The sequence below is a fragment of the Psittacula echo genome, assembly GCF_963264785.1.
Source record: "Psittacula echo genome assembly, chromosome: 5".
In the NCBI taxonomy this organism is placed as follows: domain Eukaryota; kingdom Metazoa; phylum Chordata; class Aves; order Psittaciformes; family Psittacidae; genus Psittacula; species Psittacula echo.
In genome coordinates, this window is record NC_137739.1 from 4,301,128 (window position 1) to 4,328,720 (window position 27,593).

Consider the following 27,593-nt stretch of genomic DNA (forward strand, 5'->3'; position numbering starts at 1 on the left):
CATGATCAGCATAATCAGTAGTTTAAGTTCAGGAAAGGAGAGAAGGCCACAACACTTCTGTATTTATCACCATCATCTTCACAGGTTTTAACTATTTTCAGTTCCAGCTCAGGGCTCATTATTTCCTACCTGTAGTAGCAAAAAAACATTTTATGCTTAAGCTGAACTCACGAGTAACACAGGTGAACCTGTTGGATCAGATTCTCTTCCCCAACAGAAGAAACAGAAAAAAATAAAGATCAAGGGCAAACAGTGAAGGAAAAAATCATTTCATTGGTTGCCCTGTGCTGTGCCAATCTGCAGCATGAGAGACTAGCTGCACTGTGGTTTGGTTTCAAACAGTGCCCAGGACCACAAAGAAATACAAAGGTATGAGGAAAATCATACCCACTGTAACTGTGGCCACAGCCTTAGTAACAGCATGGGCTGGTCTATACTTTGTGCAGAGTCCTGGAGTCAAAAACCAACTGCAAATAGCCAGTTAAAAGGTCTGATCTACAATGCAAGATGCAGCAAGGCAAAACATGAGTCAAACTGTAGTTGTGATTAAAACTAGATTTAAATACACTTCCTTTCACAAAATATAAGAGTTTATATGCATAATTTTACAAACAAAAGGGGTATTTTTGACAGGTTTCCTAAAATAGAGACATTATTCCTATTAAATCATACAAGTATCTCTATTAACTAGAAAAGCATAATTACTCATGAAAAGTTCCTGAGCATACAGCAAAAACTGATTAATACTTGATTAAAGTTGGACTTTAAACAAAGCATTATCCTTACTCCACACTGTCAGCATCACGAAAGCATTCAGAGCTCCTTCAGAGTTGACTGCACAGCAAGTATAATTGCCAGCATCCTGAAGGAAAACGGGTGTTATCTGGAGCCCTCCAGATTCAAGAAGAATGAACCGAGGAATCTGAACTGAGCCACTGGCTAAGATCTGGCTTCCTGAAACACAGAAGAGAAAAACAGCATGATAAGTGTCACGTAGACTGCACAGGCTAAGCACTGCAATTCTGGTTCTTCCAAAAAGACTATTACAGCCTATCCAGGCCATTGGCTCACAACAGCCCCACAACAAACCCTTTGCTTGCAGAACCAGAGAAATGAAGAAATATGCACTAAATGGATCTACATCATCTCAGTTATAGCAAAGGACAAGAAAACATGCATTACAGCTTTCCTATGACTTAATAACTGACTAACCTTTCTTCCAGGAAATGGCGGGTTTTGGAGCCCCTGAAACTTCACAGGCTAGCACTGCGGTCATCCCCTCTGTGACAGTGGTATCCTCTGGAAGCTGTATAAATGCTGGTTTAATGTCTGGAATCAAAAATTCAAAAACCTCAATGCATCAGCTACCAGAAAGATCCTTTAGTCATTATCATGGACTACTTTACATCTACTTTTATAGAGCTGATCATGGAGAAGGACATGACAGTAATACATGAAAACCTTTCAGCAGTGCCTGTAACCTTTCATTATTCATCTCCTAGGGATTGCCTAATTCAGTTTATTACTTGCATGGAAAATAGAAATCTATCAGTGCTTGTACATGTACAAGTAAGATGTCTTTTAGAAAAAGGAAGATAAACTCCAAAATGAGTGTTTGGGGGGAAGTTGAGAAATCTAGATAAACAAAATTATTTTCTTTCATCTTCATAACAGAGTTCTTTAAGATGAAAAGCAACTTGAGAAAGGCATTAACTTTGAAACTTAAATGTCAGCCAGAAGAATTTAGAACCTGAGTATTATCCAAGACATTTCCCAAACTTCCTTCTTCCTTATTTCCCCCCAGTTGCATTTTATTATGCTTTTCTCCTGCAGTTTCCTAGATACATATTGATCTGGGGATGATCTATTTTCTGAGGCCAGTAGGAATGCTGGTCAGTATGTGCAAACTGCTCTCGGGCTAAAAATCAGTTTCCTGAAGAGGAGTGAGAGTATTAGAAATGCCTGCTAATAACTGCCTTTAAAATAGACTACTAGGATTTGTAGTTTTTCCATAGAGATGAGTGTACTTCATTAACAAAACCATTTAGTTGGACATTTTGGCCAAAAAAAGTCATTTAACTTGAACTTTCTTTCTTTCCCCTACTAAATGTACTTGTAGACAAAAGGCAGATAAAATGATATGATGCACAATCATGAAGCAGTAGCTCAATTTCAGAGCAGAATTACATTAGAGTAGATCTAAATTATTTAAGAATAAAGGGAAGATAAAAGTATTTCACAATTAACCTTTCTTTTTTTTTTTTTGCTTTTCACTGATTTCTCCTTTTGTAGTGTGAAATAGAGTTCACCTCAAGCCTTTACTGTCAGAGAAAGTTTTTCAGGCTTCAGCAGATTGTGTTTAAGCCACAGAGGGCATTTTGGGGTACCTTACAGCTAGGGCGGATACACCTGACAAAAAATCAAGGCTCTATGAGTTGAATTACAGCAGCACAGAGCAGAGGAGAAGTCTGATGGATACAGAGTCACCTACAAGTGAGTTGTTGACAAGACAACTCACTGATCTCGTGTCACAGCTCCTTACTCACTGGTCACATCCAGGTAGGTGTACGTCTGTATCTCCCCAGCTTTATTACTAGCAAAACACTGGAAGATTCCAGCATCCTGAGGACGCAGCTTGTGGATCCGGAGCCCACCACTCAGCAGCACTTTGTAGCGGGGGTTTTCCAGCTTGCTGAGGGGAACAGCGTCCTTATACCAGACCAGGGTGGGAATGGGAACACCTATTAAAAAAAGAAGAAGAATTTCACTATCAGTTTTTGCAAAACATGTTTTAGGTAGTCAAAATACCTAGCACTGTTGTAGCCATATCCCTTCTGCACCAATTATTTATATTATTACAAGCTGCTTTTGATAAAAGGAGGCTGCATCTTATATTATCAACGGTAACAATACACTGCAGAATATGTGGGAATAAAACCAGCAAACAGTGAAAGGCAGAATGTTGAGAAAACATGTTATCAAATTACTTTCCTCACCCAATCATATTTCATGCTACTACAAAATAAGATTTACAGCAATTTATGTTGAAAGCCAGAATCATGCTACTTAAACAGCAGCAGCATGGCAATGCAGCAATTCTTTAAGACTTTTCCATCCCAAATAAGATTTCTCTGTGCTACAGTAATGAAGATGTCAAAATAAAAAGGAAATGGCAAATTACACATAAAAAATTAAGTGCTCACATGGCTGTATCCAAGCCCTAATTTAGCAGCTTAGTTTGAGCTGATGTACAAAGAGCATGTTGCCAACAATGGGACAGCTTTAAATGATTTTAGTTTTTATTCATTCTCAAGCCTCACCTGTTATTTGACAAATGTAGACATTAGGAGAAACAAAAATTCTACCCTAAATATCACTTGCAGTCCCATTTATTCATGTTTTCTTTCATGTGCATGTTCTACAAACCCTGACACAGTTACTTTATACATATTTTTGCTGCAGTCATATCCCAGTCAGCTGGGATGAAGTGGCTGTAAATTCAGTGTATACAAACAGTGTAGGATTATCTTTTCTTCAAGAGATGTTGTGGCCTAGGACAGTCATACACAGATGTTCCCATCCCACTCCTCTTATCAGACAATGTTTTATCTTTACATCCCAGAAACCCTTAATTGTTCAAATGCTGAGGGCCCTATGCAGGGATCTGAAGTGAAGCATATATTTTGTGATTAGATAATCACAGGATCACAGGGGTATCAAACTGATTCAAGTTATCTCATCTCCAAACATGGCATTTTCACAATTGGTAGGTATTTTTGAACACTTACCACTTAAAACCTCAGAGCTTCATATTCCCTTGTAATAAGGGAAGGAACTATGGACTTATATTCATGGATGAGTGCAATTTGCCCAAACAGAAAAAAGCCAGGTATCATAGAAGTATTAAGGATAGGATGTCACTGATGAATTGAGTGTCTGCAGACAATGAATTTTACTGCAATGTAAGCAATGACATAAGGGTTCTTACAGTGAAAGCACTATGGGAAGATCTATATTATCATTCTTACAATTTTAAAAATCCTGAAGTTAAATACTATTGTATTATACTTCCATTCATATCTTCTCTCAGTGTACTTATTATACAGACAAAAGCTATACCAGCTCCTGGAGAGAAAGTACAAACAATGTATGGAAGGACTGAAAATCAACACTGAATTGCTCCTGTTACTTTCATAAACACGTATAATTTACTACAATCACCTCTGATGCTTTTGTTCTGCTGATAAAATAAAATGTTCTCATAATCCTGAAGGTAATCATCTCAGGAAGAAATCCACTACATAGAATGCACTGCCTGACAGAAGACAGATGTAGTATATGCTTGCAATAGGCATAATTTAAATCTCATACAACAGCCCATATACAGAATTAGCGTAAATTTCAATGTTCAGAATTCTCGGTGAGAGTGTTATTCATCTCTTGAAAATCCTCCTGGGCAAATACAAATTATCACTGAGTAATGAAGAAACAGATGATGCAAAATGGAATAGTTCTCCTGATGCTGAGAAGCCTGGAAATGATTTCAAGTTTAAATAATAGCAACTCCATTTTCGCACACATTAGCCTTGATGGGCACCTAGGAAATAATGAAATCCTGCATTCAGTACCCTCGAACCTTTAACACTGGTGTCATTCCATAAATCCCATTCTACTAACAGTATTGGCAAACCTTCTAATCCTATAATCACTGAGAAATACACCTTCCTATCACCAACTCAGCTGACAGACCGAATATTACCATCTCTATTTTTCTGCATTTCAGTTACAGATATCTTCCCCTACTCAAAGTTATGAGTCTGAATAATAGGATCTTGTCTAAGCACTCTGATGCCTGTCAGCAGCATTCATTTGGGTTGCAGTGATCTTCCCAGAGATATTTGTCTTCCAAGTTGTATATCCATTTTATCACTTTGCTACTTCTTTGGCTATAAGAATGGCTCAAATCAGCTTCCTTTCTTCTCCCACTCTCCTACCCACAGCCTTTCTTCTCCCCACACTGCCAAAAGAATTTTGTTTCTTTTCCTCTCTAAACACTTCTAGTAAAAAAATATGAACAGAAGAAAACACTTTAAAGATCTTTTGGACTATACTTTTCTACCCAGGCAGCACCAGTCTCACCTTACTGTTTGAGAGATTAGAGTGGTCTAAAAGACCAGTAACAAATAAAATAAGCTTATTTCTCAGCATGTATGCAGCACTATTCTTTTACTCACAGACAAATCAATCTAGTGTTATGGAGGAGAAGGCAAGGCAGGAACCTTAGACTCTGGTGCTGGCTCTGCCACTTTCTCTCTAACCTTGGACAAATGATTTACGCAATCTGAGGCTCAGTTTTCCCATCTGTCAAATTTAACTTACTTAAGAACCTGGATAAAAGACTCGAAATATTCACTGTGTCATTTTTGTTATTCATTTTTTATGGCCTTCTCTAGATCCCAGTGGGTTACTGGGGAATCCCCAAAGCATCTTTGCATCTTCTTGTCTAAACAGGTAGAACTAAAGTCCAATTAACTGCACTCCCTAGACACCACCACCGCTGCCTGCAGCTCTAAACTTTCTATAAGCAAATAAGAAAAAGCATTCAAAGGAAAGCCATTGAAAATGCAGGCAGCATCAGCAGCTGCTGAGAGATATAGAGCAGAGCATGGTTACTGTGCAGCCTGATACACTGGAACTCCATTACAGGAAAGTATAAAGCTAGTCTGTGCAAGCTGCAATTTTGTTTACAGTTAATCTCTGTTTATACTGTGGAATTAATCTGTCTCTCACACATTCAAAGTGCACCACGACTTGGCAAATGGTCTTTGTGCACAGAACTTGATGGGACTGGGGGAAATGCAATCTGTCTTCCTATTTGCAGCAAAGGTACAGGGCAGCTTTGCAGTTTCCCATGTACTTTATTATAGCTTCTAGCTCAGCGAAGGGAGGCAGCCACCTTCATTTACTGTCTTTCTAAATGCTGGCAACTGCCAGATTTGGGTAATAATGGATCAAAACTCTATATTTAACATTAGCACCTGCCCCTTATAAGTCTGCATTACAGATACTTAGCAAAATAACAGGTCTCCATGCTCCTGCACCACATTCATCAGCAAATTGGATGTGCACTAGAAGAGTTCAGCAGGAATAAATGGTTTTTGTCTAGTAAGGGTTCCCATATAGAATCACAGAATGGTTTGGGTTGGAAAGGACCTTAAGATCATCCAGTTCCAACCCCCCTGCCATGGGCAGGGACACCTCACACTAAACCATGGCACCCAAGTCTCTGTCCAACCTGGCCTTGAACACTGCCAGGGATGGAGCATTCACAACCTCCCTGGGCAACCCATTCCAGTGCCTCACCACCCTCACAGTAAAGAATTTCTTCCTTACATCCAATCTAAACTTCCCCTGTTTAAGCTTTTAACCCGTTACCCCTTGTCCTGTCACTACAGTCCCTAATGAAGAGTCCCTCCCCAGCATCCTTATAGGCCCCCTTCAGATACTGGGAGGCTGCTATCTCCAGTAAGACCTCATCTTGTGAGGTCCCTATTAATCCCCTTGGGAACTAAACTGCCCAGAGTTAGGGCAGAAGAAAGAGTTAGAAGTCAGCCTCTTATCTTCCCAACTCTTCCAGGTTTAGGAGTTTTTTGTTGTAATAATGAAAGATATCAGAGACAGCAGGTAGGGTTTTTCAGTGTCAGTGAGATAGTCCAGAGATTCACCAAATAGTTGTGCAGCACTGAAACAAAAATATCTCAAAAATGCTTTTTAACTCAATTTCTCTAATGATACAACACTTAGATTTAATTCTGCTACTTGACATATCATTTCCATAAGAAAAAACCTCCAATATAGTTGTCATAATGCAGGATGAAACATGAGGTTGGTGACACACAGTCAGAATAAACGTCTAGCTAGTTACATCCTTTGGAATCATCCTGTCTTGGATGCTCAGGCACAAAACTCAAGAGCAGCCCAAGGACAGAATGCTATTTCCACATTCTCAGCTCTGGTAACCTGTGCTTCAGCTATTTCCTGAGCCAGAGGTTGCACACACAGAGCTCTCTTTAATTGTGCCTACAGGATTTTTCTGCCATAAATTTTGTTTTTCTAAACAGTTTTTATTTCTGGGCAGCTACACGATTATGAGGGACCTCTGTCTGGGTCACCACGCCCTTTCTGGCCAGCAGAAAAGACGTTTCCTTTGCTTTCTGCCGAGTGGCCGCCATCCTTCTGCCCCTTCTCTCTGATCACGGGCTGAGTTTACCTCAGGCTTCCCGCGCTCCTTCCCGCCCAAACTCCCTGAGGCGCCACGCGCCGTTCCCGCCCTCGGGGCCGCTCGCGCTCCCAGAGCCGCGCTGCGCCCGCCCCGCCTGGCACCGCCCCTGTCAGGCACAGCTGCCGGCTCCGGTCTGGCGCTGAGGGGGCCCTGGGGCTGCTTCGTGCTTCTGGTCCCTGAGGAACGAAACTCCTGGGCTCTGCGTTTTCCCCACGCTCCAGTGCTGAAGGCTGCCTCTCCGGAACTATTCACCTCGGTAAACAACACCTTGTCTCTTATAACCTGATAGCTTCATTTTTGTAAGAATCTAATCAAAGGCTTCTGAAATCCTAAATCAACCAGAGCACCCTTACACACACGTTTGCTTATCACACTACTTGCAAAGCTTCCATCTAGAAAATCAGTGTTGGGTCTTTCCTACGTAAAGCGTTAAAAAAATGCTTAAATCACAGTGGAAATATTATAATCACACAATAAATAACTTTATTGGCTCTGATGGGGAGAAAGAACCCATCCAAACAAGCTCTTAGGTTTGAGTATTCCTTCAATCAAGGTTGTGTACTTTCTACCTAAGGATCTTATAACACTTTTATGTGTATTGATTGTTAAACTTAGCTTCGGGGAAAGTGAGACAACAGGAATGTCAGTCACTTGCCAAAGTCATGGAGCAGTTTGGTGACATAGGCAGACGTGCTCTGATCACAAGATGTCTTGTGTCTCGCCAGAGTGCTAAAACAGGAGATGCTTCTATTTCTCTGGAACTGAATCTTAAAATCCACTTTGTTTTAGGTGGAATTCCAGACATTTGCAGCCTTTTATGTTATTAAAACCTGTCAATTAAAAGCTGCCTATTACAGACCTCCTGCGGGGTTCTTAACTACATTTAAATGCTACAGTTACTGACATTTCTATTTGTATGAAAGTTCCATAATGTTTAGAAAAGAGAACATTTGAACTGTTGACAATACTGCTTACATTGCAAATGATGGGTTCCATAACCATACGTTCACCTCAGCTGATATTCTGGCTCAGGAGAATGATGTCTATTATATAGTGACAACTAAGCAGCAAAGGCAGGCTACCAGAGGGAAAGGAGCAGGAGTTGCCGTGCCCAACAGACAGACATGAACGTGCCAGCATTACTTGTGTAAAGTGAACTACAAAGACTGCCCAATTTTCCAAGGTCAAAGTCCATCCCTCTCCCTTGTACCTGGGCTCTGTGATGATAAGCAACAAGGCAGGAGCCTTCAAACATTAAATGTTTCCATAAGATGCTTTCTTCAGTACTGGATATACATATCTATATTACAGATATCCAAGATGGAACACCTATGCACACTCACCCATTGCTTGGCACAGGATGTCCACGTCTTTCTCCGCTTCAGCCAAAATCACACTCTCAGGTTCAGCCGTAAAATATGGTGGTTCTTTAGAACGGGGAAAGCAAACAGGAGTAAACAAGCAAAGTCACAGCAAAATGAAAAACTGATATTGATTTAAAGATATTAATCCTATAAACCCCCCACACATACTGCATTTAATAGTGTGTTGCAAACAGACTAGTTTCTAGTCTCAGTGTCTCTAAGTTTGTCTCTATTTGGAGGGATTATTTTCAGTACTAAAAGTATCATACAAAAAAAGCCAACCATTTTTTGCTACATGGAATTCCAAAGAGCCAGGTCAATGTAAGATAAGATTTAGGGGTTTGCACTGCAAATTAATACTCAGAGCAGGGGCTACTTTTCATTTTATAGGCCTGAATCATGGAAGATTTTAATTCTTTGTTCAGAAAGGCCCTCCCTTCAAAAAGGTTTATAAAGGTTTATTTTCACAGCACACCATTTTATAGGATAGTTTGCTTCAGTGTTTGAACTAAATTCCACCTCTTGAAGGCATGAAGCATGTCAAATAAAGTACCATAGCATGTCAGGGAGCTGGCACCAGAGGACAAGTGCAGCATGATTAAAAAAAATTCTTCTCAACTGTTTTATTTCTTGAAAGCAAACAGATTTAATGCTTTAATTGAAGTTCTAGTAATTATCATAAAAATCCACACTTTATCATTAGGACTAAAGAAACGATATTAGACATTTAATTAAAGAAAGACAAGATTCCAGAAATTTTAGAGTATGCTGCCATGTAACTCTTTCTTCTATGCAGCATAAAATTGAAGAGCATCGTGTCAAAGTCCCACAGGCATTAAGGTTGCAGTAATTATCATGGTAACTAAAAGCTGTCATAGTCTGTTCAATGCAATTATCATCTGAGCACTGTTTTTAGAAGTATTTTATTTGATTATAACTAGAGTTCTATTGTAGCATAGACAAACTTACTTGTAAGTTTTAGAAAATATGGAAAAGACAATAATAAGTAGCTTGTGAGAACAAGTTACTCAGATTTGCAGTTTTAAGGAAATCAAGTATGTTTGAAAAAACGTAGTACGCTATAATGAGATCCAAGGTCATCTGAGCTGACCTTCTTTCAAATCTCTTCACCAGACATGTCTGAAAACCAGACATGCAGTTTGTATTATTGATAGGACATTAATATATCCTTAAATAAAACCAAAATAACGTAATTTCATCCTGCAAAATCTTATTTCTCCTGCTACCACCTGCATATAGCAAGTGTTGCTACCATCTCACAGGGATGACATGACATGCCAGTTGGTACACATCAGTAAGCATCAGATTAGAACACAAAACCCCCTTCCCTAGCCCTCCTTCCCACTAACTACAATAAAATACTTGCTGGAGTGTATAGAACAGGGGTCTTATCTGAGCACCAGTGGTTATTATGATTCTGTATCCATCCCAAATAAAGTCAATCAATGTAAGTCTTAAACATCCTGCACAGAGGAAGAGGGGAGGTTGCAGAATAGCCTGGAATACTCATTTACCCAGTAAAACCAATAAAACAGCCTCCCTGATTTATTATGTTCTAATAATATACACGTGTTAACATTATTGATCCTCACAGCCTAAATATAAAGCTATTAATAAACACGCATAATAAGTTGTGATTTATTGCATATGATCTCATGCTTTAAACAACAAATTGAAAGGCTGAACATTTAATTGAAATTCACTGATGGCACAATTTGACATGTTTGATCAACTAAGCTGCTGAATCCTCTGTAATTCATCTCAGTCCATGTTTAGCTGCAAGTACGCCCTTTCTTCTCACACTATCCTCCACGCCTTCCCTGATGTTTTCCTTGCGCTCCACTTTTCAGAATGTTATCTTTTTCATTTTCAAACTTTTAGCCTAGTGTCTTTGCTTATATATGTATCTGTCTTGGACACAAAGGAAAGTGTCCATCTGCCCATCTCTCAAAACAAAAGTTCAATCTTTCATTCTATGGCAGTTTAATCTGATCATCAGGCGAGGCAAAGGTGAAAGGTGGCCAAAGCAGCACAGGATCAAGACAGCATCCAGACACATACACTACATCCAGACGTTCGCTTCTATCTTTGAGCTTCTTCTATGGATGTCTCTTCAGTCAGTGAGATTCAAGTGTATTTTTCCTCTTTCAGGGAGGCCCGTGACTGCACATCTTCCACTCTCCCTTTTGTAAGGCACTTTGACCTTAACAGGCAACCTTCAACTACCAGCTGCCAAACTTTCTCCTAGATCAGCAACATATTCTCACAGCAGTGATGAATTTGCGGATTTATCTTCAACATGGGCCTGCAGTCCAGCTGCAAAGCACTTGATGTGACCTCAAAGATGCTATGGTTTCATGACTACTGCTGCTGTTCCACACTGTTTCTGCAGTTATACTTGGCATATTTATACAGTCTTTTTTCCCAGTGTCTCTCTCAAAATCCTCTCCTACAATCTGTGCTCCTTCCTTTAAATCCCATAAAGGCTGTTCTACCACCCCCAAAGAAACTTACTACATTAAGAGATGCTTAGGTGAGCAGGTATCAGGTAGTGAATTACCTGACAAGGAGCTTGAAGTCAGTGACAACTGTCATTTAGCAAATGGAATGTAATGTTATAAAATGAAGAGTCACATCAGCTTTTTTTGAAAGAAGCAGGGGAGAAATGGAAGCAGAAGAGACAGAAAAAGAGCAGGAGCAGCAGAAAGATGCAATCTAACGGCCAGAGACAGCTCCCAGAGGACTTTCAGGGTCCAACAGATGTGCCAACAGATACAATTTTCAGTCTTCATCAAGCCCAGACTCATCTTTTCCCTTACACTAAAGCTTGCTGAACTCAATTCTCACAGCCATGCCAGCAGCTGGAAGCCCTGCCAAATGCTACAATTGACACAGAAGGGTCAAGAGGCTGAGGCAACAACTGCACATAGAAGAGTTGGATATTATTCTTGTGTGATAAGCATATACACAGAAAACCTTCTAGAAGCAACTCTACAATTTACTGATTGTTAACTACCTGCTTCTGCTGCCTGGAGATAGAAACAAGCCTAGGTGGGAAGACAAGGCTAATTCATAAGGGAATTCTGGAATCTCTAGAATACCATGTGGACCTAATTTCTGTGGCATCCCAAGTCTAATATAAATGGAAAATTAGTCTTGGTGATTTAAGGAATGAGAGAATCACAGCGGGTATACTTCTAGGGCTTTAAGGGAAATGAAACACTGATTTCCAAGCAAGCTCTGCTGCTTTTCCACATGCATGTGTCTTATTCTAGCAGCATGGATGCTCAGAAAGTCCTTTGCAGTGAGGCTTCAACAGAACTCAGGCTGTGGAAGAAACAGCTCTAGTTACAGGTGCTAGACAACTGAAATCTAGGCTCCTCTCTTTTCAGATGAGTCAGATCTATCATCTGCACATCAAGTGTGTGCCTGAGGGCCTGTAGCCCAGCATGAATTGCAAGTGAAAAATTCAGGGTATCTCAGTGTGGGCTATGCACCACCTGGTGAATACCTATCAAAAAGAGGCCATAAAAGCACAGCAATATTTATAGGGGTCAGATGGCATTCTGAAGGGGCATTCTGGCTGTCTGCATATATGACTTTATTGCATATTTATAAGGCTTGCTTTGAATCACACAGTATGAATTTGAACATTTATTGTTGTAGGCAATAATCATGTGTTGAAATTTAATGTGTGGTGAAATTACAATGTCTTCCAAGCTATATAACATGCCAGACATAAGCCCCCAGACACTGCAGTTTCGAGGAATGACAGTAGTCTGTTGGTATCAGGTCAAACATTCAAATTTTTTTGAAATTGTAGAATGACAATAGTCAGAATAGGAAAGGACCCATTACACTGAGTTCATGCTGCTGGCAGTGCAGCATGCTATGCAATGAGAGAGGTCACATCGCCTACTAGACTGAAAGAAACAGATACTGTATTGTACTGGTGTTTGATCTTAACTAAAGGGTCAAGAACAAGCAAAGGGGAAAAAGAATATTTGAATATAAATGTATGCTTTTAATAGTTGTTGAGGGTTTCAGGGGGTTTCTGCACTACAGACATCACTGAAAAGATAGCCTCTCTGTAAAACCCTTGGGAGCCTGCAAAATTTGATACAGTTCTGACTTCCCCCATGCAGAGTTACATGGTCACTGATTTTAACATTCAAAAGATAGCACGCAGCATCCGTTACATACCCTTCAAGCTGCACTGGAGATGTGTGACCTAATCCCAGATACATAAATGAAAGTCAGAAAGAACAGAGAAAGCCCCAGGGACTTCTCCAAAGCTGAAATTCCTGCATCACTCAGAAATTCAGGCCTGCATGTTTAAGAGGAAAGTTGAGCCTTAAAAATGGAAGCCTTTCCCTAGCATTACCATAAATTAATTGTCCTGCTTTTAGCTGGGATAGAGGTAATTTTCTTCCTAGTGGCTGGTACAGTGCTGTGCCAGTGATTTAGTATGAAATAACACTGATAATGTGCTGATGTTTTACTTGTTGCTCCTGGAGTTTCCTCCGAATCAATAGCGCTTACCTCGATCAAGGACTTTCCAGTTTCCCATGCTCTGCCAGCGAGGAGAGGCACAAGAAGCTGGGACGGAGCACAGCAAGCAGAGCTAACCCAAACTAGCCAAAGGGATGTTCCATGGAATGCCATGCTTAGTATATAAACTGGGGGGAGTTGGCTGGGATGCTGCTTGGGGACAGGCTGGGCATTCATCAGTGCAATACATAAACACAATCATCATGAAAGATTCTTTCCTCTGCTTTCAAGACATCATTTGTAGTGTTTCACAGTGTCTATGCTAGAGACCTAGAGCTATTTTTTCCAGAGATCTGAGCACAAGGTATCAAGGTGGCTAGCTACAGAGGAAAGTAACTTCTGTTCTGGCAGTTATAGATACATACAATGAAATTCATGAACAATGGCATGCACAAAGAAGACCCTTCTGCATCTGGATACTCCTGGAGAATTACTGTGAAGTGGCACAGCCCTATAGCTCATCTCAGAGCCTAGCCAGGGCCCTCCATACTAACTTTTCAGTTTTTCTGATGCTTTCCTGAATCCCATGAAGCTGTATCATAGAGTCATAGAATAGTTAGGGTTGGAAAGGACCTTAAGATCATCAAGTTCCAACCCCCCTGCCATGGGCAGGGACACCTCACACTAGACCATGTTGCCCAAGGCTCTGTCCTACCTGGCCTTGAACACTGCCAGTCCTCAGGCATCCTTTATATACAGTGAGAACCAGGGTAGCCTTTAAGAGCGACACAGATCTACAACACTCCCTTATTTATCTCTATGATCAGAAAGAAAGCTGTCCAGCTGGGATGTAAAAATTCTCCCAAGGGAACACCAAGATGAGAATATGTCTATTAATGCAGTTCTTTGGGCAAAAAGTTGTCTCAAAAGAAGGGACATCCTCTGCTGTCATTCTGCTTTACTCCATCCTATTCCTTCAGACAGGCTAACAGGGCTTTAGCACTCTGTTCTGTACAACCTCATCATACCAGCCTATTCTTCCTAATAGTTTTTGTCCCCATTTTATTCAGATTTTACTTTCTGACTGCATCGTATTTAAAGAGCAGTATGGATTTCATGTAGTGGAAAGGTTTCATTCTTCATTTTCTTAAGCTCCTAAAATTCATAATTTCCCATAGAACAGTCACTTAAAAAAAAGATTACTATTGCAATTTGTCGCTAACGGAACTTGCAGAACTGGAGCAAAAGAATTTAAGATTAGCTCAGTTTTCAAATTGGTTTGTTCATGAGAAGACTCCTTAAATTACTTAATCTTCAAACTGTTAGTGATAAAACAAATGTGCTCTTATCTAATCTGCAACAAATCTTTCCCAAACTGTTACTCTGCCAAGTGAAGAACATGCTACCCTTTAAAAATTTATAGCAACTGCAGCTAATAAAACCAAGGTTTGGAACCACCTCAGTTTATCTTTGCTGGAACAATATGAAGATGTCAGGAAGCTCTTTGCCACAGTCAGAAGAAAGCTGCAGTGCAACACAAGAGGATTTTCTTCTTCCTTCTGCAATGCTACTGTATTATATTACAGATTCAGATTTTTCAAATGTTATTGTAATGTTAATTTACATATCAAGATGTACTCTCAGAAATAGTCAGAAAAAGCTTCAGAGATAATATTGCAGGTCACAGATAATAACTTGAACTGAGTACATGCCCTTGTACTAAGTTTCACTGTCTTCTGATAAAGCTCTTGTCACCATGTGAGCCCACTGTGACTCCTCTTAGCTGGGAAAGGCAAGAACTGATACATTTTTTAAAAAGCTTTGATTAACTCAGTATTTGTGATATCGTTAATGCATCTTTTTATCACTACTCCTATTCTACCTGTCCACAGCAAAGTATTTTTCTCTAGTACTCCAAAAAAGTTCTCATTACCATACTATTGAGGGTCTGTACTTGATTTCTCCCAATGACTTTGAAAACAAACCTCTTCTATTAACATAATTTCCTTCTTCTGTTAGTCAAACCCCTTATTAAGTCCACACTGTGTTATTCTCCCAAAAAGTACAGCTCATTATCAGGTCACGATCAACATGTACACACTAGAAGTATTTTATGCATGCAAATGGACAAGAATACTTGATTCTCTGTAAGTACTACTCCAATAGACTATGAGGGATACACTGCAAAAATCCTTAGGTTTGAATCTTTCCTCTAGAACCTGCCCCTTGACTAATTAAACGACAGGCAGATCCAGTCAAGAATTCTAAGGCAGAATACAAGTTATGCATTAACTACTAATCCTTTGATTTGCCTTCCTGTTTAGAATTAGAGATCCATCCTGCAGCTTAAGAAACTCATAAATAAAGAAATCTATCAGGCTTTGCTGACACATTGAGTAAACACCTGCAACTGAAGTGTCTTGTTCCATCAGAAAGAAATAAAAGTAATTGGTAACCAATTTGTTTTTGCTTTATTTCATCTGCTTGTTCTTATCTACAGGCCTTTTCATAACTTTATTCCCTGACAGCCCCTAAAACCGGATAAGGAATAAATAAAACATTTAAAAATAAGAGAGCAGGTAAGCTACTAAAAGAAAGGCAGCACTGCGAGTTTAATGATTCCCTGATGATTGTTTCTCAGTTTTATTGTAACTGTATTAAAGAATCTTTTACATTAATCAAGAGGCTGCTTTAAGTATCGCATTAGACTGGTTCTGACAGCACAGAAGCAAAATTAAACCAGTTACAGTAAAATCTTATGAATAAGAGTTTAAACAAAAACCATAAATAAGTGAAATAAGTCTTTGCTCCTTAAAGGGAAGAGAAGCCACGAGATAATAATTCTATGAACCAAAGTACAAAGAAAAAGACTGGAACCAAGCTTCATCTAGTAGATAAGAAATATAACAGACACACAGTGCTACAAATGAGCCTGGAACAGTGCTTTGCAGAGAGAAGAGCTGTTTTCTCATTTAGCATGAACTACTATAATAGAGACCATACAGCAGTCTTTAAAACTGTGTTTTCACAAGGCCAAAAGAATCTAGAGAATTGCATGCTGAATTCCCTCTGTAGTGCACTACAGAAATGCATGTGCATGAATTCTGATCAACACCAAGAACTTGTATCATTGCCAGAGCAATAACCTCTCCAGTACACTTGCACAGTTATTACTGGGACTGTTAGATAAAAGCCAGACTTTACATGATCACCTCTGACTTAAAACATCTAAAGGCCTTTATTCTAAAACATCTCTTATTTTAAAAGTCCTAAAAAACTCTGCACTGTGTGCAGTGTGCTGATTTGCATTATTATATCAGGATATGACATACATAGTAACTAGCTTTACCAAATGACAACCTCCTTGCTACAACAAAACTCAAGCAAAGTGGTGATGGTGGAAACAGGCAGTGAAAGGGCACCAGTGTCCCTTTAAAAATGTTACGTCCAAAGATTCCTTGGGAGTTGAAGGTCTAGCATGTAGCACTGATTTTAATGGCATTTCCTTTTCCCTTTCGTTACCTCACTAATGATATCTGCCTGCCTAGGTGCTCAGGAACATCCTTAAGCCCCCTGACTGGCACTTGGAACAGACAACACGCAGAAGTACTCCTAAAAGGTTTCTTTCGGAAACACAGGCACTTGACATATTAAAACTAGGTATAAGCAAGCTGGGAGTTAATCAGCATTTAATGCATCTAAAAGACAAGATGGAAGCTGAGTTTCCTATTGTATTTCCCCAAGTTCTGATTAAATGTATAGTTTCACAGGGGATTCAGAATCAAATCAGTGTTTAAAAAAAAATCTATTTGATGAATTTATATTCATGGGGAAGAACAGCTGAATTAATTTGGAAGATAACCCTCCTTCACCTCCTTTGTTCTGTTCTCTGAAGAAAGGTTCAAATGTAAGGTCAATGAAATATTAAGATATCAATTCTATTTCCTATTATTCCTCAAGTCCAGAGACTGTTTTACTAAAAAACACATTGCCTTGAGAATTACCCATTATAGAAAGGAAGGCTCTTGCTCTTGCTGGCTCCTCTGTGCTGTCTCTCAATTTTGCTTCACAGAAGTACACCCCCACATCAGCAGAGGTCGGGTTGGTGATAGTGAGTCGTCTCCCAAAACTGCTAATGCCACTGGTTATTTTTATTCCATTTCTCTTCCAGGTCATGCTTAGTCTCTCCAGAGGTCTGCCGAGGTTTAAACAAAGAAACAAAACTAAGAATACAACAATACAACATATATATTACAGAATAACCTTGCTGCAGTTACATCCAAATTACAAAACTTCTCTGTTTCCTCTGTCCCTGAGGTTCACTATTAAGCAGTGAATTCATATATAACTTGTACATATGAAGACTACAGACTACTCAAGTGGCATTAGGCAAGTACAGATAATTGATACAGCAATAGAATTTAAGTGCTAATAATTTGATTTCTCTAAGCAAAAGGAGTAAATACTGCTATGGAAATCAGCTGCATGGGAAGTGCTTTCATTATAACTCAATTACCAAACCAATATTAATCATATCAAGAACATTTCTGCCCTCATAGGAGAAAGTGAATCAGTTGGTCTTCTCATCATCCTAGGACCTCAACCCTTTACTTCCACTGGAATTTAATGTTATTCAATGCCAACTAGACAGAAACATAGGAGGAATGCTGTGAACTCTGTATTACAGTGCATTATGAACAGTTGAGCAATAATCACTGTAAAATGAGTGCCTACTAAATTACTTCATAGCAGATCCTCACTAATTTGTTTACTAAGGAGCTCAGACTGTTCAACAATATCACCTTCCATGTCAATAGGCAATACAGCTGAAATATTAACCTTTAACATAAGTTTTTCCTTAAGATAATGTCTGCTAATCCAACAACACTATACTACTTTGCCTTACGGTGTGAGTACCAGGTGGAAAAGTAACTCTGCCTATATCCTTATTTGGCCAGAAAAATTGGTATGTTTAATTCAGTAATGTTGGACAAACAAGATTACTCATAAGGTTGCTTTGAAGAGCAAGAATTCTGGTTCGAATATTAAATTAACAAAACAAAAAAAGAAAATAACTTTCTATGTCCTTCTCCAACAGAGACAGTGCATTAAAATTAGCTCCTTATAACCCCTCTGTGGCTTTTACAATACCTTGCATTGGCCACACACTCCAGCATCACTTCGCTGCTCCCTGCTACGATGCTGGTATTCTGGGGAGGGATTACAATGACGGGAGCCACCGTGTCAGACGGGTCTGTGGCACCTGCATGGGCAGAAACAAACCTTGTGAAGACCCCATACATCTGCAAATCGGGAGGACTGATGGGTTCCATAGAAAGGATCTTGTCAAGCAACACAGCTGCAAATTTCACTCTTCAATTTCACCCTGGATTTTAATTTCCTCATTCAGGGGAGATCTTCAGCATGACCACTTTCAATGGCTTTCATTAACTGTACAAACACACTGTTTCAATATACCCAGCTCAGGATCACTCAAAACATATAACTCACAAGAACTACTCCCAGATGGAGTGCAGGGGCCATGCTCAAATAGAGAGCAAATAAATTAAGCATCCTAAAGGTTTTCCATTGTTGAGCACTTTTATTTTTATCAAACACTTGCTGACTTATATTTTTAAGACCTTTTCATGTTTTGTTTAATCTTGCCACTTCCACACCATTTCAAAAGAGCCTACCAATACTCATGTTAGTTCTTTAAAAAGATTTTACACACTGGGGAACAAATATAAAATTAACAAAGCAGCATATCACAGCAACTTCAGTCCCTTTTTCTTATCAGGAAAGTAAATAACCCAAATCTGCTACTCTTTTGTGAGGCATCGTACTGTAAATAATTTAGCTTATGCAACAGTCAGGAGACACTTAAAAAATTGTAAAAAAGCTGCTTGTAAATTTTCTCTGTATACATTTAGTAAGTGAATTAAAATACCCGTGTATTCGTAGGTACTTTGCTTCAAGCAACTCATTTGGGAAAGAAAAATTAGCTATTTTTTAGCTTGAATAACAGAGTAATAAAATTCTGTAAAGAATCCACAATGCAATAAACAAATTATAGGGAAAAGGAATGAAAATAAAACTAAATGATGGAAAAGCAAGCCAGTTCATCAAACGTTTTCTGTAAAGGAGGCTAACCCATGCCCATTAAGCAGAATGAGAAACAGTCAAATGCAAGGTATGAACCCTGACATTTAAGATAATTCCCTAAATAATACAAAATGGATAGAATATTCTTTACTTCTCTTCTACCCAGCACACCAAAAGCTATTTGACTTTCAGTTTCACTCTTTGGATAGACAGAGGTTTTGGTAACAGGGCTCAGAGTTCAAGATTAGCAGGTTTCTGACTTACTGAATGACAAAATTTTTACCTACTGCTGTTCTTGCAATTGATGGCAAATAGTGACTATGGGAAATGACAGCATGCAGCACAAGTTTAAAATTTTAGTACCATCCACACTTCTGGATAAATTCAAGCATGCAAGAATAGTACCTAAGGAAGCGGTAAGCACATGCTTATTTCTTCCCATAAATATACTTTGTTGACCCGACACGGCATCTACATAGAACTTGCATGGGATCTCAGAAAACAAGTTTTAGTAGATTTTATTTCTGCTCAACAACATTCCTGGGAATATGATGCTATAAGGTAGTAAATTTATTTTCTGTGAAGATTTCCATGGTGTTTCTAGAGGCATTCATGGCAGGAATTTTCCAGATAGAACTTAAAAAAATAGAAAACAAGCAGTAATCAGATTAGTAGCTTATTACTGATAAGAGGAAATAACCTCAGCATTATTGGTCACCACTACTTCTGCACAAGATGAAGGTTTTCAACAGGAAACGCTAAAAGATCAACAACCAATTTACTAATTTGGCAGTAAGCATTTCTTATCTCCATCTGGAAAAGAGGAAAGCCACTTCTTTGACTTATCAGCTCCCTTGAAGAATGGCCTAACCCCACTAAAACCAGCTGGAGAAGCCAGCTTTGCTATAACCTCTATGAGTTCACCATATGCAAGTGGCTCATTGTGCATCGAGTAGATAACCAGGCGCAATAGCAGTGCACATTACTCTGCCTGCAACCAGGAAAATGTGAGGTTTATATAACTTTCTTACTGACTGTAACAAGAATCTAAATAAAATATGTGCATATTTTAATTTTGTACCATCCCTGAAACAAATCTGTTAAAAGCAGGCTGTTGATAAAGCTTTTGAGCAAGTGACTGAATACAGATGTGACACAGGGCTCATCAAAATGGTTACTGCTTGGATTCTAAGTAATATACCTACAAAGGTCAGCTGCAGATGTACAAGCATGTACAGAACAACAAAATTGCAAACTATTACCTAAACAGTATGTAGGCAGCATGTATATTCATATTCATATTCATATTCAAAGACAGTTTCCCTTTGCAGCATTAAGAAACCACTTGCCATAATTCACTCTGGCCCCTGTTTTGCCAAATAAAACTCAATAGGGACATTCCCACAGTTTGCAGCTTTGTTTTGTGGCTGATAAAAATATCAAAGGATGATTTAGTTTTAGAGTAAAAATCTCAATAAGGCTGTAAATGTGGGATCTGTGTTTCCACCTTTAAGAACTCCATCCTTTTGTAAGAAATCTACAGGTTGGAATATCAGAGCAGCCAGGCTCCTAATATAGATAAGGAGTAACTCTGTGATTTTGTTTTGATGATGTGATGCAGCAAATGAGATTTCAGTCCGGCCGTGGAAGGCAGAGAGCTATTTCAAATAATCAGATAAAGAAAAATTAGCCAGACTTTCCAGGTTTCTTATCCTACCTGTCAATAAAGCCACCCTATCCTTCCCCTACCTCTTAAGGCACTACACTGACATGATGTTACCTGACTGGTGCTACACTGAAGTACAATGCAGAATGTCGTTGTTGGTAAACAGGCATTTTCTTTGAAAAATCCTTTGTAGAAAACAATTGATTTTTTTGGTCTCCTCATCACGGTGCCTTTTTTTACTTCCTCAGACATTTTCTTGTCCCAGTTTTCTAGGTCTCTGCTGTTTTCTTCTGGCTTTTCACCACCTGTTCCTCCTCTCCCTCAGGCAGCTTCTCTGCATTTGTCACCAGCCATTTCCCCTCCCTGCCATCCCACAGACGTTTCACATTATTTAAGAACTGCTCAACTGCCCATTTATCCTTGATTTAATGATTGAGCTTCAGTTTCTCTGAAGAAAATATTTATCAAAGACACTGAAATGGGAGAGCAATACAAATGCATACAAGAACACAGTTATAGTGACATTAATTTGCTAACACAGAACCACCATCCCTCCCCATACTCTATGTTTTCTGAGAGAAAAGATCATTCCTTCCTGTCTGCTTTTTGAACCCCTTCTTTCAGCTAAGAAAGCAAAGCAGCTTTAAGGAAAAAACACTGACCCCACTACTACAGCCAAGGGATGCCTCGCTATTAGACACAATAAGCCTGTGGGGAGCTTGTAGGAAGCTGCAGAGACAAGGCTGAACAGCACTGAAGGACACTTAAGGCATGTGCTCTTAGTCCTGATTCCAGTCCTTAATAGATGGCTGGACAGAAGGACTGCTGCAGGCAAGAGTCCTAATCCAAACAGACTTTTCTCCAAAAATCAGCACATTCTGCTTTATTTTACATTCTATTTTAGCCACAGCACTGGCAGTATTTCCAATCTTTCCTTTGCTTCCAGACCTTCTCATTAGACACTTTCTTAATTATTACCAGTGTGTACTAGGGCCCAATAACTCAAGTGTCTTCAGGCCCAGCACAGCCAACCTGTGTGGCTTGGTTATTGTAACACCAAAGACTCACAAGGGGAGGGAGCTGACCTTGCAAGTTTCTCAGCAGTTCCCCTCCCCAGCTCCTCATGAAGCAGCTGCTAAATATTAACTCCTCTCTAGACTCTGGAATTCAAGAATCTGCAATCCTGAACAAAGCAGAGATATACTGAGGAAAGAGGGAAAGAGTGAACACTTCTCATGCAGTCTGTTTGGTTTTATCACCAGCGTCTGTCTGCGACTGCACAACGCCAATACAGGATCACACTGAACTTCCTGTTCCCACCTAACCAAGAATGAACCCCATCCCAAGTGGTCTATTACACTGATTTTTTTAATACTGATGAGCTGTAGAATTTCTAATCTGTTATTTAACTACAATAATTAAGCAGACAGCCCTATCATCTCTGAAAAGACAGTTTTTATCTCTCTACACATATTGCCATGTGAGGTATGGAGAATTTTAACTGTAATAATTTACCATTTATAAAGATCACAGACTTTATCAAAACCATTTGAGTGCTTGATTTTCCCAACAGTGATGAAATGTCTCTCAGGCCGTATGACTGAAGATACAAAAGGTGCTCTTCCCTTCAGAAATGTATAAACATCAGGTTCTTTCCCAGATTTTACATTATGGCATGCAGTTTATCTATACCTGTGTTTGCAGTGCAGAATATTAAGAATATTCCTTCAATGAATACTCAAATACATCTCAGAGAGATACGAGACAAACCAGACTAAACAGAAGTGAGAGAAAGTGTTTCTGTCTTGAAAAGAAGCAATAGCTAGAGCTCAGACTTGAGAAAAATAACAAGTCTTATTTTTGAGGCTGGCTTATAGCTCCCAACCCTCCAAAGACACTTAATACAGACAAGGTGACCATGAGCAGGAGGAGGGAGGGTTGCCCAAATAATCATCGCCAAGATACCCTTCGTTTACTTAGTATGGGGTAGAGCCTGGGATGTGATGTTGACTGCTAGTGTTTGTTACTACTGCAGTTACCTCTCAGTGTTCTGTTTTCAAAACCCACAGGAATGAGCATCCAAAAAATGGATTTACTTCTTCATATTATGAAATTTGTCTACGAGAGAAAAACATTTCACAGAAGGATCACCAGTATGCTACCCTCAAGGTAATGGAGAAATTGAATACTTTAACAGAACTTTGAAAACCATTTATAAGTTATCCTGGAAGAAAAAGATTAGAAAACCTTCAGCATAAACTTCCTATAGACTTTCAGACTTGCACAATACTCAGAAATGCCTTTGCAATTACTATGCAGGCTATATGCAAAGCTTCATGTTACCAAATTATAGATACCTATATTAGAAAAAGCAGAGTGAGATAGGAGTCCAATACAAATTGCAAAGAATATTACACATAAACAGTTCAACTTCGTGGCATCAATATGCAATCTCTGCCTCTGTACCACAGAATATGAGGAAAGAGGAGAAATGACAATCAGACAGTATCTCGAGATCACTCGAGGGAATAAAAAGTCCTTACAAATACAAACTATCTAATGGAATAGATTTAACTTTTCCCAGATACAACCTGCAGATGATTTGGATTATCAACCCACAATGGATTAATGCCCTTTTCCCTTTCCAGTACCAAATGCACAATGGGAATTGGATCCTGATCAATAATAGATTAATTTCCCTTCCCCTTTGCAGTAAAAGGCACACCACAGGAACTGGAGCCTGATCAACAGACTAGCAAAATTGACAACCACCTGCAGGCACAATAGAAAAGCATTATGAAAATAATGAAAAAGGTGGATTTTTCAATCATAAAATTCCATCTTAAAACATGGCATGTCTCTCTGTTCCCTAGTTATTAGTGTGATTATTAAGAAGTTATACAGTAAAAGAGTATGAAGATAATAAAAAGTCACCATTTCATTTTTTCCACTTTTATTCTAGCAAGGACTGCACTCATTTTGAAGAAGAAGAAAACAGTGATGCTGTTGTGCATTACTGTGTAACTGTGCAGGTCTCTGCTCACATTTATAGACATAAAGAAAAATAACAGAGATCCTGGGAGAATTCTTGGTTGTATTTGTTTAGTTTGATGAATAACATTAAAATCTCACATGGAGTTTTTTTTGAGTTAAAACTACGTATTTATAAAATAATTAGCAATGCAATGGTACAGAGTTGGTGTAATGAATTTTCAGTACCCGAGGATATGTCAAGACTTCTCAAACATGTATGTATTATCATAATTTCTGATCTTGAACCATGAGAAACTAGACTCAAGAAAGTAAATAAGCAACAACATAAAAACTTAGCTTTGTGGATCATATTTATAGGGAAAATGGCCTAGTTGTTTCAATCAATCGCAGCAAGTGAGTCCTCATCTTGATCCAGACATCAGACATCATGACATATGAATAAAACATTAGATATGGAAAGGGTTTACAAAACATAATACAAGCAAAACAAGTGATGATCTAGGTCAGTTATATTTATTGACTCAATATACTCTTGTTGGTGTGACCAAGTTTTGTCCATATCAGATCAAACACGATTTGTTCCCCCTGAAAGTAAAATAAAAGGGGTAGGATAGGGTATGAATAAAATCATAAAAATCAGAACAAAATCCAGCAAGTGCATCACAGATTAAACACCCAGTGTATGAGGGGGGGATATGGTAAAGAGAAGCAATTAGAAAACATGTCATCGACAACAGTCAAGGAAGCCTTGCATGAATTAATCTTGGCTGAATCACCCATGTCATAAAGCAGTGCCTGAAATCTGCACTCCTTCCTTTTCTATCCGCCCCTTCTGGGCCTGTATGATAGGCCATATCTGTTACAACAGAACTTCTGATGCATTTAGCTTTGAAAAGTAAAGTTAACCAAATAAATTAACCTATAAAATGTGTGATTTACCCAGTCAGGCTTGCAGTTCTGCAAGCAGTGCAAAATGCACTGAACTTCAGGTACTTGATGGTTGGTTTGAAGAGAATGAAAATATATTCCTAATTTAAGTAGATACGTATTACAGAAACAGAGCCTTAAAGGAGAAGTGTGACAAGCAGGTTGAGAGAGTCTCCCCCTCTACTCCACTCATGTGAGATCCCACCTGGAGTCCTAAGTCCAGCTCTGGGTACCCCACACAAGAAGGATGTGGACCTGTTGGAGTGAGTCCAGAGGAGGCCTTGAAGATGCTCCAAGTGCTGGAGCACCTCTGTTATGGAGACCAACTGAGAGAAGGCTCCAGTGAGACCTTAGAGCAGCTTCCAGTGCCTAAAGGAGCTAACAAGAAATATGGAGAGGAGCTTTTTACAAGGGTCTGTAGTGACAGAACAAGGGAGAATGGCTTTAAACTGACAGAGGGGAGACTGAGATTAGACATTAGGAAGAAATTCTTCACAATAAGGGTGGTGAGGTGCTGGCACAGGGTACTCAGAGAAGCTGTGGCTGCCCTATCCCTGGCAGTGTTCAAGGCCAGGTTGGACAGGGCTTGGAGAACCTGCTCTGGTGGAAGATATCCCTGCCTGTGGCAGGGGGTTGGGTACTAGATGGTCTTTAAGGTCCCTTCCAACCCAAACCATTCTGTGATTTGATGAAAATGGAAAATACATATTAACCATGCAAAATATTGGGAAGAAGATATTTTATGTATGGAGCACCCTGCTAACTGTTTGGAGCAGAGGACTAGAAGCACCTCCTGGGTCAGCCTAGTTCCCTGTCTGAGATCCCATCATGCAATCCCATTTTGAATGTACAGGGGCCCATGGTAAAAATACTGAGGTTTTTTACCATCACTTTTCTAGTTGGAAAGTTTCCTAGAGCTTTCTTGTTCAATCTGTTAAAAACACTCCTAATTTCCAGCTTAAATGTATTCATGGCCAATGTACCCCATTTGTTCTTCTGCCAAAGCTGTCCTTTAGCTTAAATAGCTATTTTCTCCCTCTGTGATGTTTCTATCCTAAAGTATTTATAGAAAACAATCATGTTCCTTCACAGTCTTAATGTTACTCAGCTAAACAAGCCAAACTTTTCTTGTCTGACAAGTTCAAAAGGATTCACTGCAATATATGCAAAAAAAAAGGATAGGAGCAAGGGTAAAAACACAAAAAGCCAGAATCACACTATAAATGTTTCCAAATTTTAAACAAATAATACAGTAACAGCTTCTCCCCCCCTTTGTAAGTACTTTCACACAGACTGCAAGAGCTGTTAGTTTCAACCCTAGGGAAAGCCTACTGGAGAACTCAACTCTATCCAAAAGACAACTTAGACCCTTTTGTGTGCAGATACTACAGCAAAGAGCAGCTTTATATATTTTATAAGATAGGACAAAGCCTAAAATGCAAGCTGAAAAGCTTCCAGAACCTTCTAGGGAGTTTTCAGGGTCTATTCCTGGGCATAACGAGAGATGGGTCTAAGTACAGTTGATTTACAAACAGAAAATATATTTCCATAAGCAAGAAATAATGCAGTGCCCAAGTAGAGGCACCATGGCCAGATGGTTCATGGTGACACAGTGTCTCCAGCTTATCTCTCACCAGGTCTGCTCCACAGACTGGGACACGGATGGGAGATGTGGCTGTTTTTCCTGATTGTGCCCTTTTCCTCCAGGCCATTAATGCATATAATGCAGCAATGTCTATTTAGTGGAGTGAGCCTTCCACAAAACACTTCTTCCTCCTCTTTTATACCACCTGAGGTCTACAAGCTCACTTTGTATTTTAGGACTACTTCAAAAATAAATTTCTAGTGTGGTCCCATGTAGTTTTAAGGAAATTAAGCCACCACTTAGTTAAACAGCTCCCTGTGATGATTCAGCAGCTAAACTCAAAAGCAGACCATATTTTTGCTCTGACACTCTGAAATTCCCTTCTTACAACTCCTTCTGCAGAAAGAGCAATTTGGAAGTTCAGTCTCTGTCACTGACCTGACCTTCCCCCATGCACAGTGAGGGGTTTCTTTCTGGCTAGAAACTTATAATCCAGCACATCATTAGAGCTTTTAACATGAAAAAAATATATAGCCTCAAGCTATTCTAACTAAAGAACACTCAGGTGGCTTTCAATTCACCAGATAGCTTTAATATTGGCTCTATAAGTGGATAGAGTGTGTAATCTTAATCAAGAGCAGTTAAAAAGGGGAGGGAAAAATATCCATGGTCTATCAGTGGAATCTATTAGCCTCAGAGTCAGCTTCAAAGTGGTGCGAGAGGCAACAGGTAGAACACAGAGCCTCTGCAGCCAGCATCCAGGAGCTGCGGGATTTTAGCAGTATGATCCAAAACACATTCATATTTACAAAGATTTTGCAATGACTCATCGGTAGAAGTGATTTTTAAGAGGCTATATATTTTTATGATGTGCTTTAGTGCATTGTAAGTGAAGCATCCTTTTAAATTTAAACAGGCATGCATCTAGGAGGAAGAAACAGGTCTGAGGGATCTGGCAGTGTTTGCAGGGGCTTCTGTAGCAAGAATCATCTTCTGCTGAGGCCAAAAAAGAACATGTAACATCTCACAGCTCTGCTCTTCACGTACCTGGTATGTACTGCTTGCTTTCTTAATAAAAGTAAATTAAGTTAGTAAATCTCACAGCAGAAACTGGATGCTAAATAAAATAGAGCTGTCAGTTAATCATAATGTCCAGAA

The 27,593-nt window shown here is 39.3% G+C and overlaps 1 protein-coding gene across 1 annotated transcript in view; it reads right to left on the reverse strand.

Moving 5' to 3' along the window:
* Window positions 1–27,593, reverse strand: part of SDK1 (sidekick cell adhesion molecule 1) — a gene marked incomplete at both ends in the record, with an annotated part of 410,080 nt that overhangs the window by 138,512 nt on the left and 243,975 nt on the right. The window contains 6 exons of the mRNA XM_080619378.1: window positions 787–954; window positions 1,213–1,329; window positions 2,547–2,741; window positions 8,626–8,709; window positions 17,163–17,353; window positions 18,310–18,421. Of these exons, the coding sequence (XP_080475504.1) occupies window positions 787–954; window positions 1,213–1,329; window positions 2,547–2,741; window positions 8,626–8,709; window positions 17,163–17,353; window positions 18,310–18,421 (867 nt within the window). The remainder of the gene's footprint in view (window positions 1–786; window positions 955–1,212; window positions 1,330–2,546; window positions 2,742–8,625; window positions 8,710–17,162; window positions 17,354–18,309; window positions 18,422–27,593) is intronic.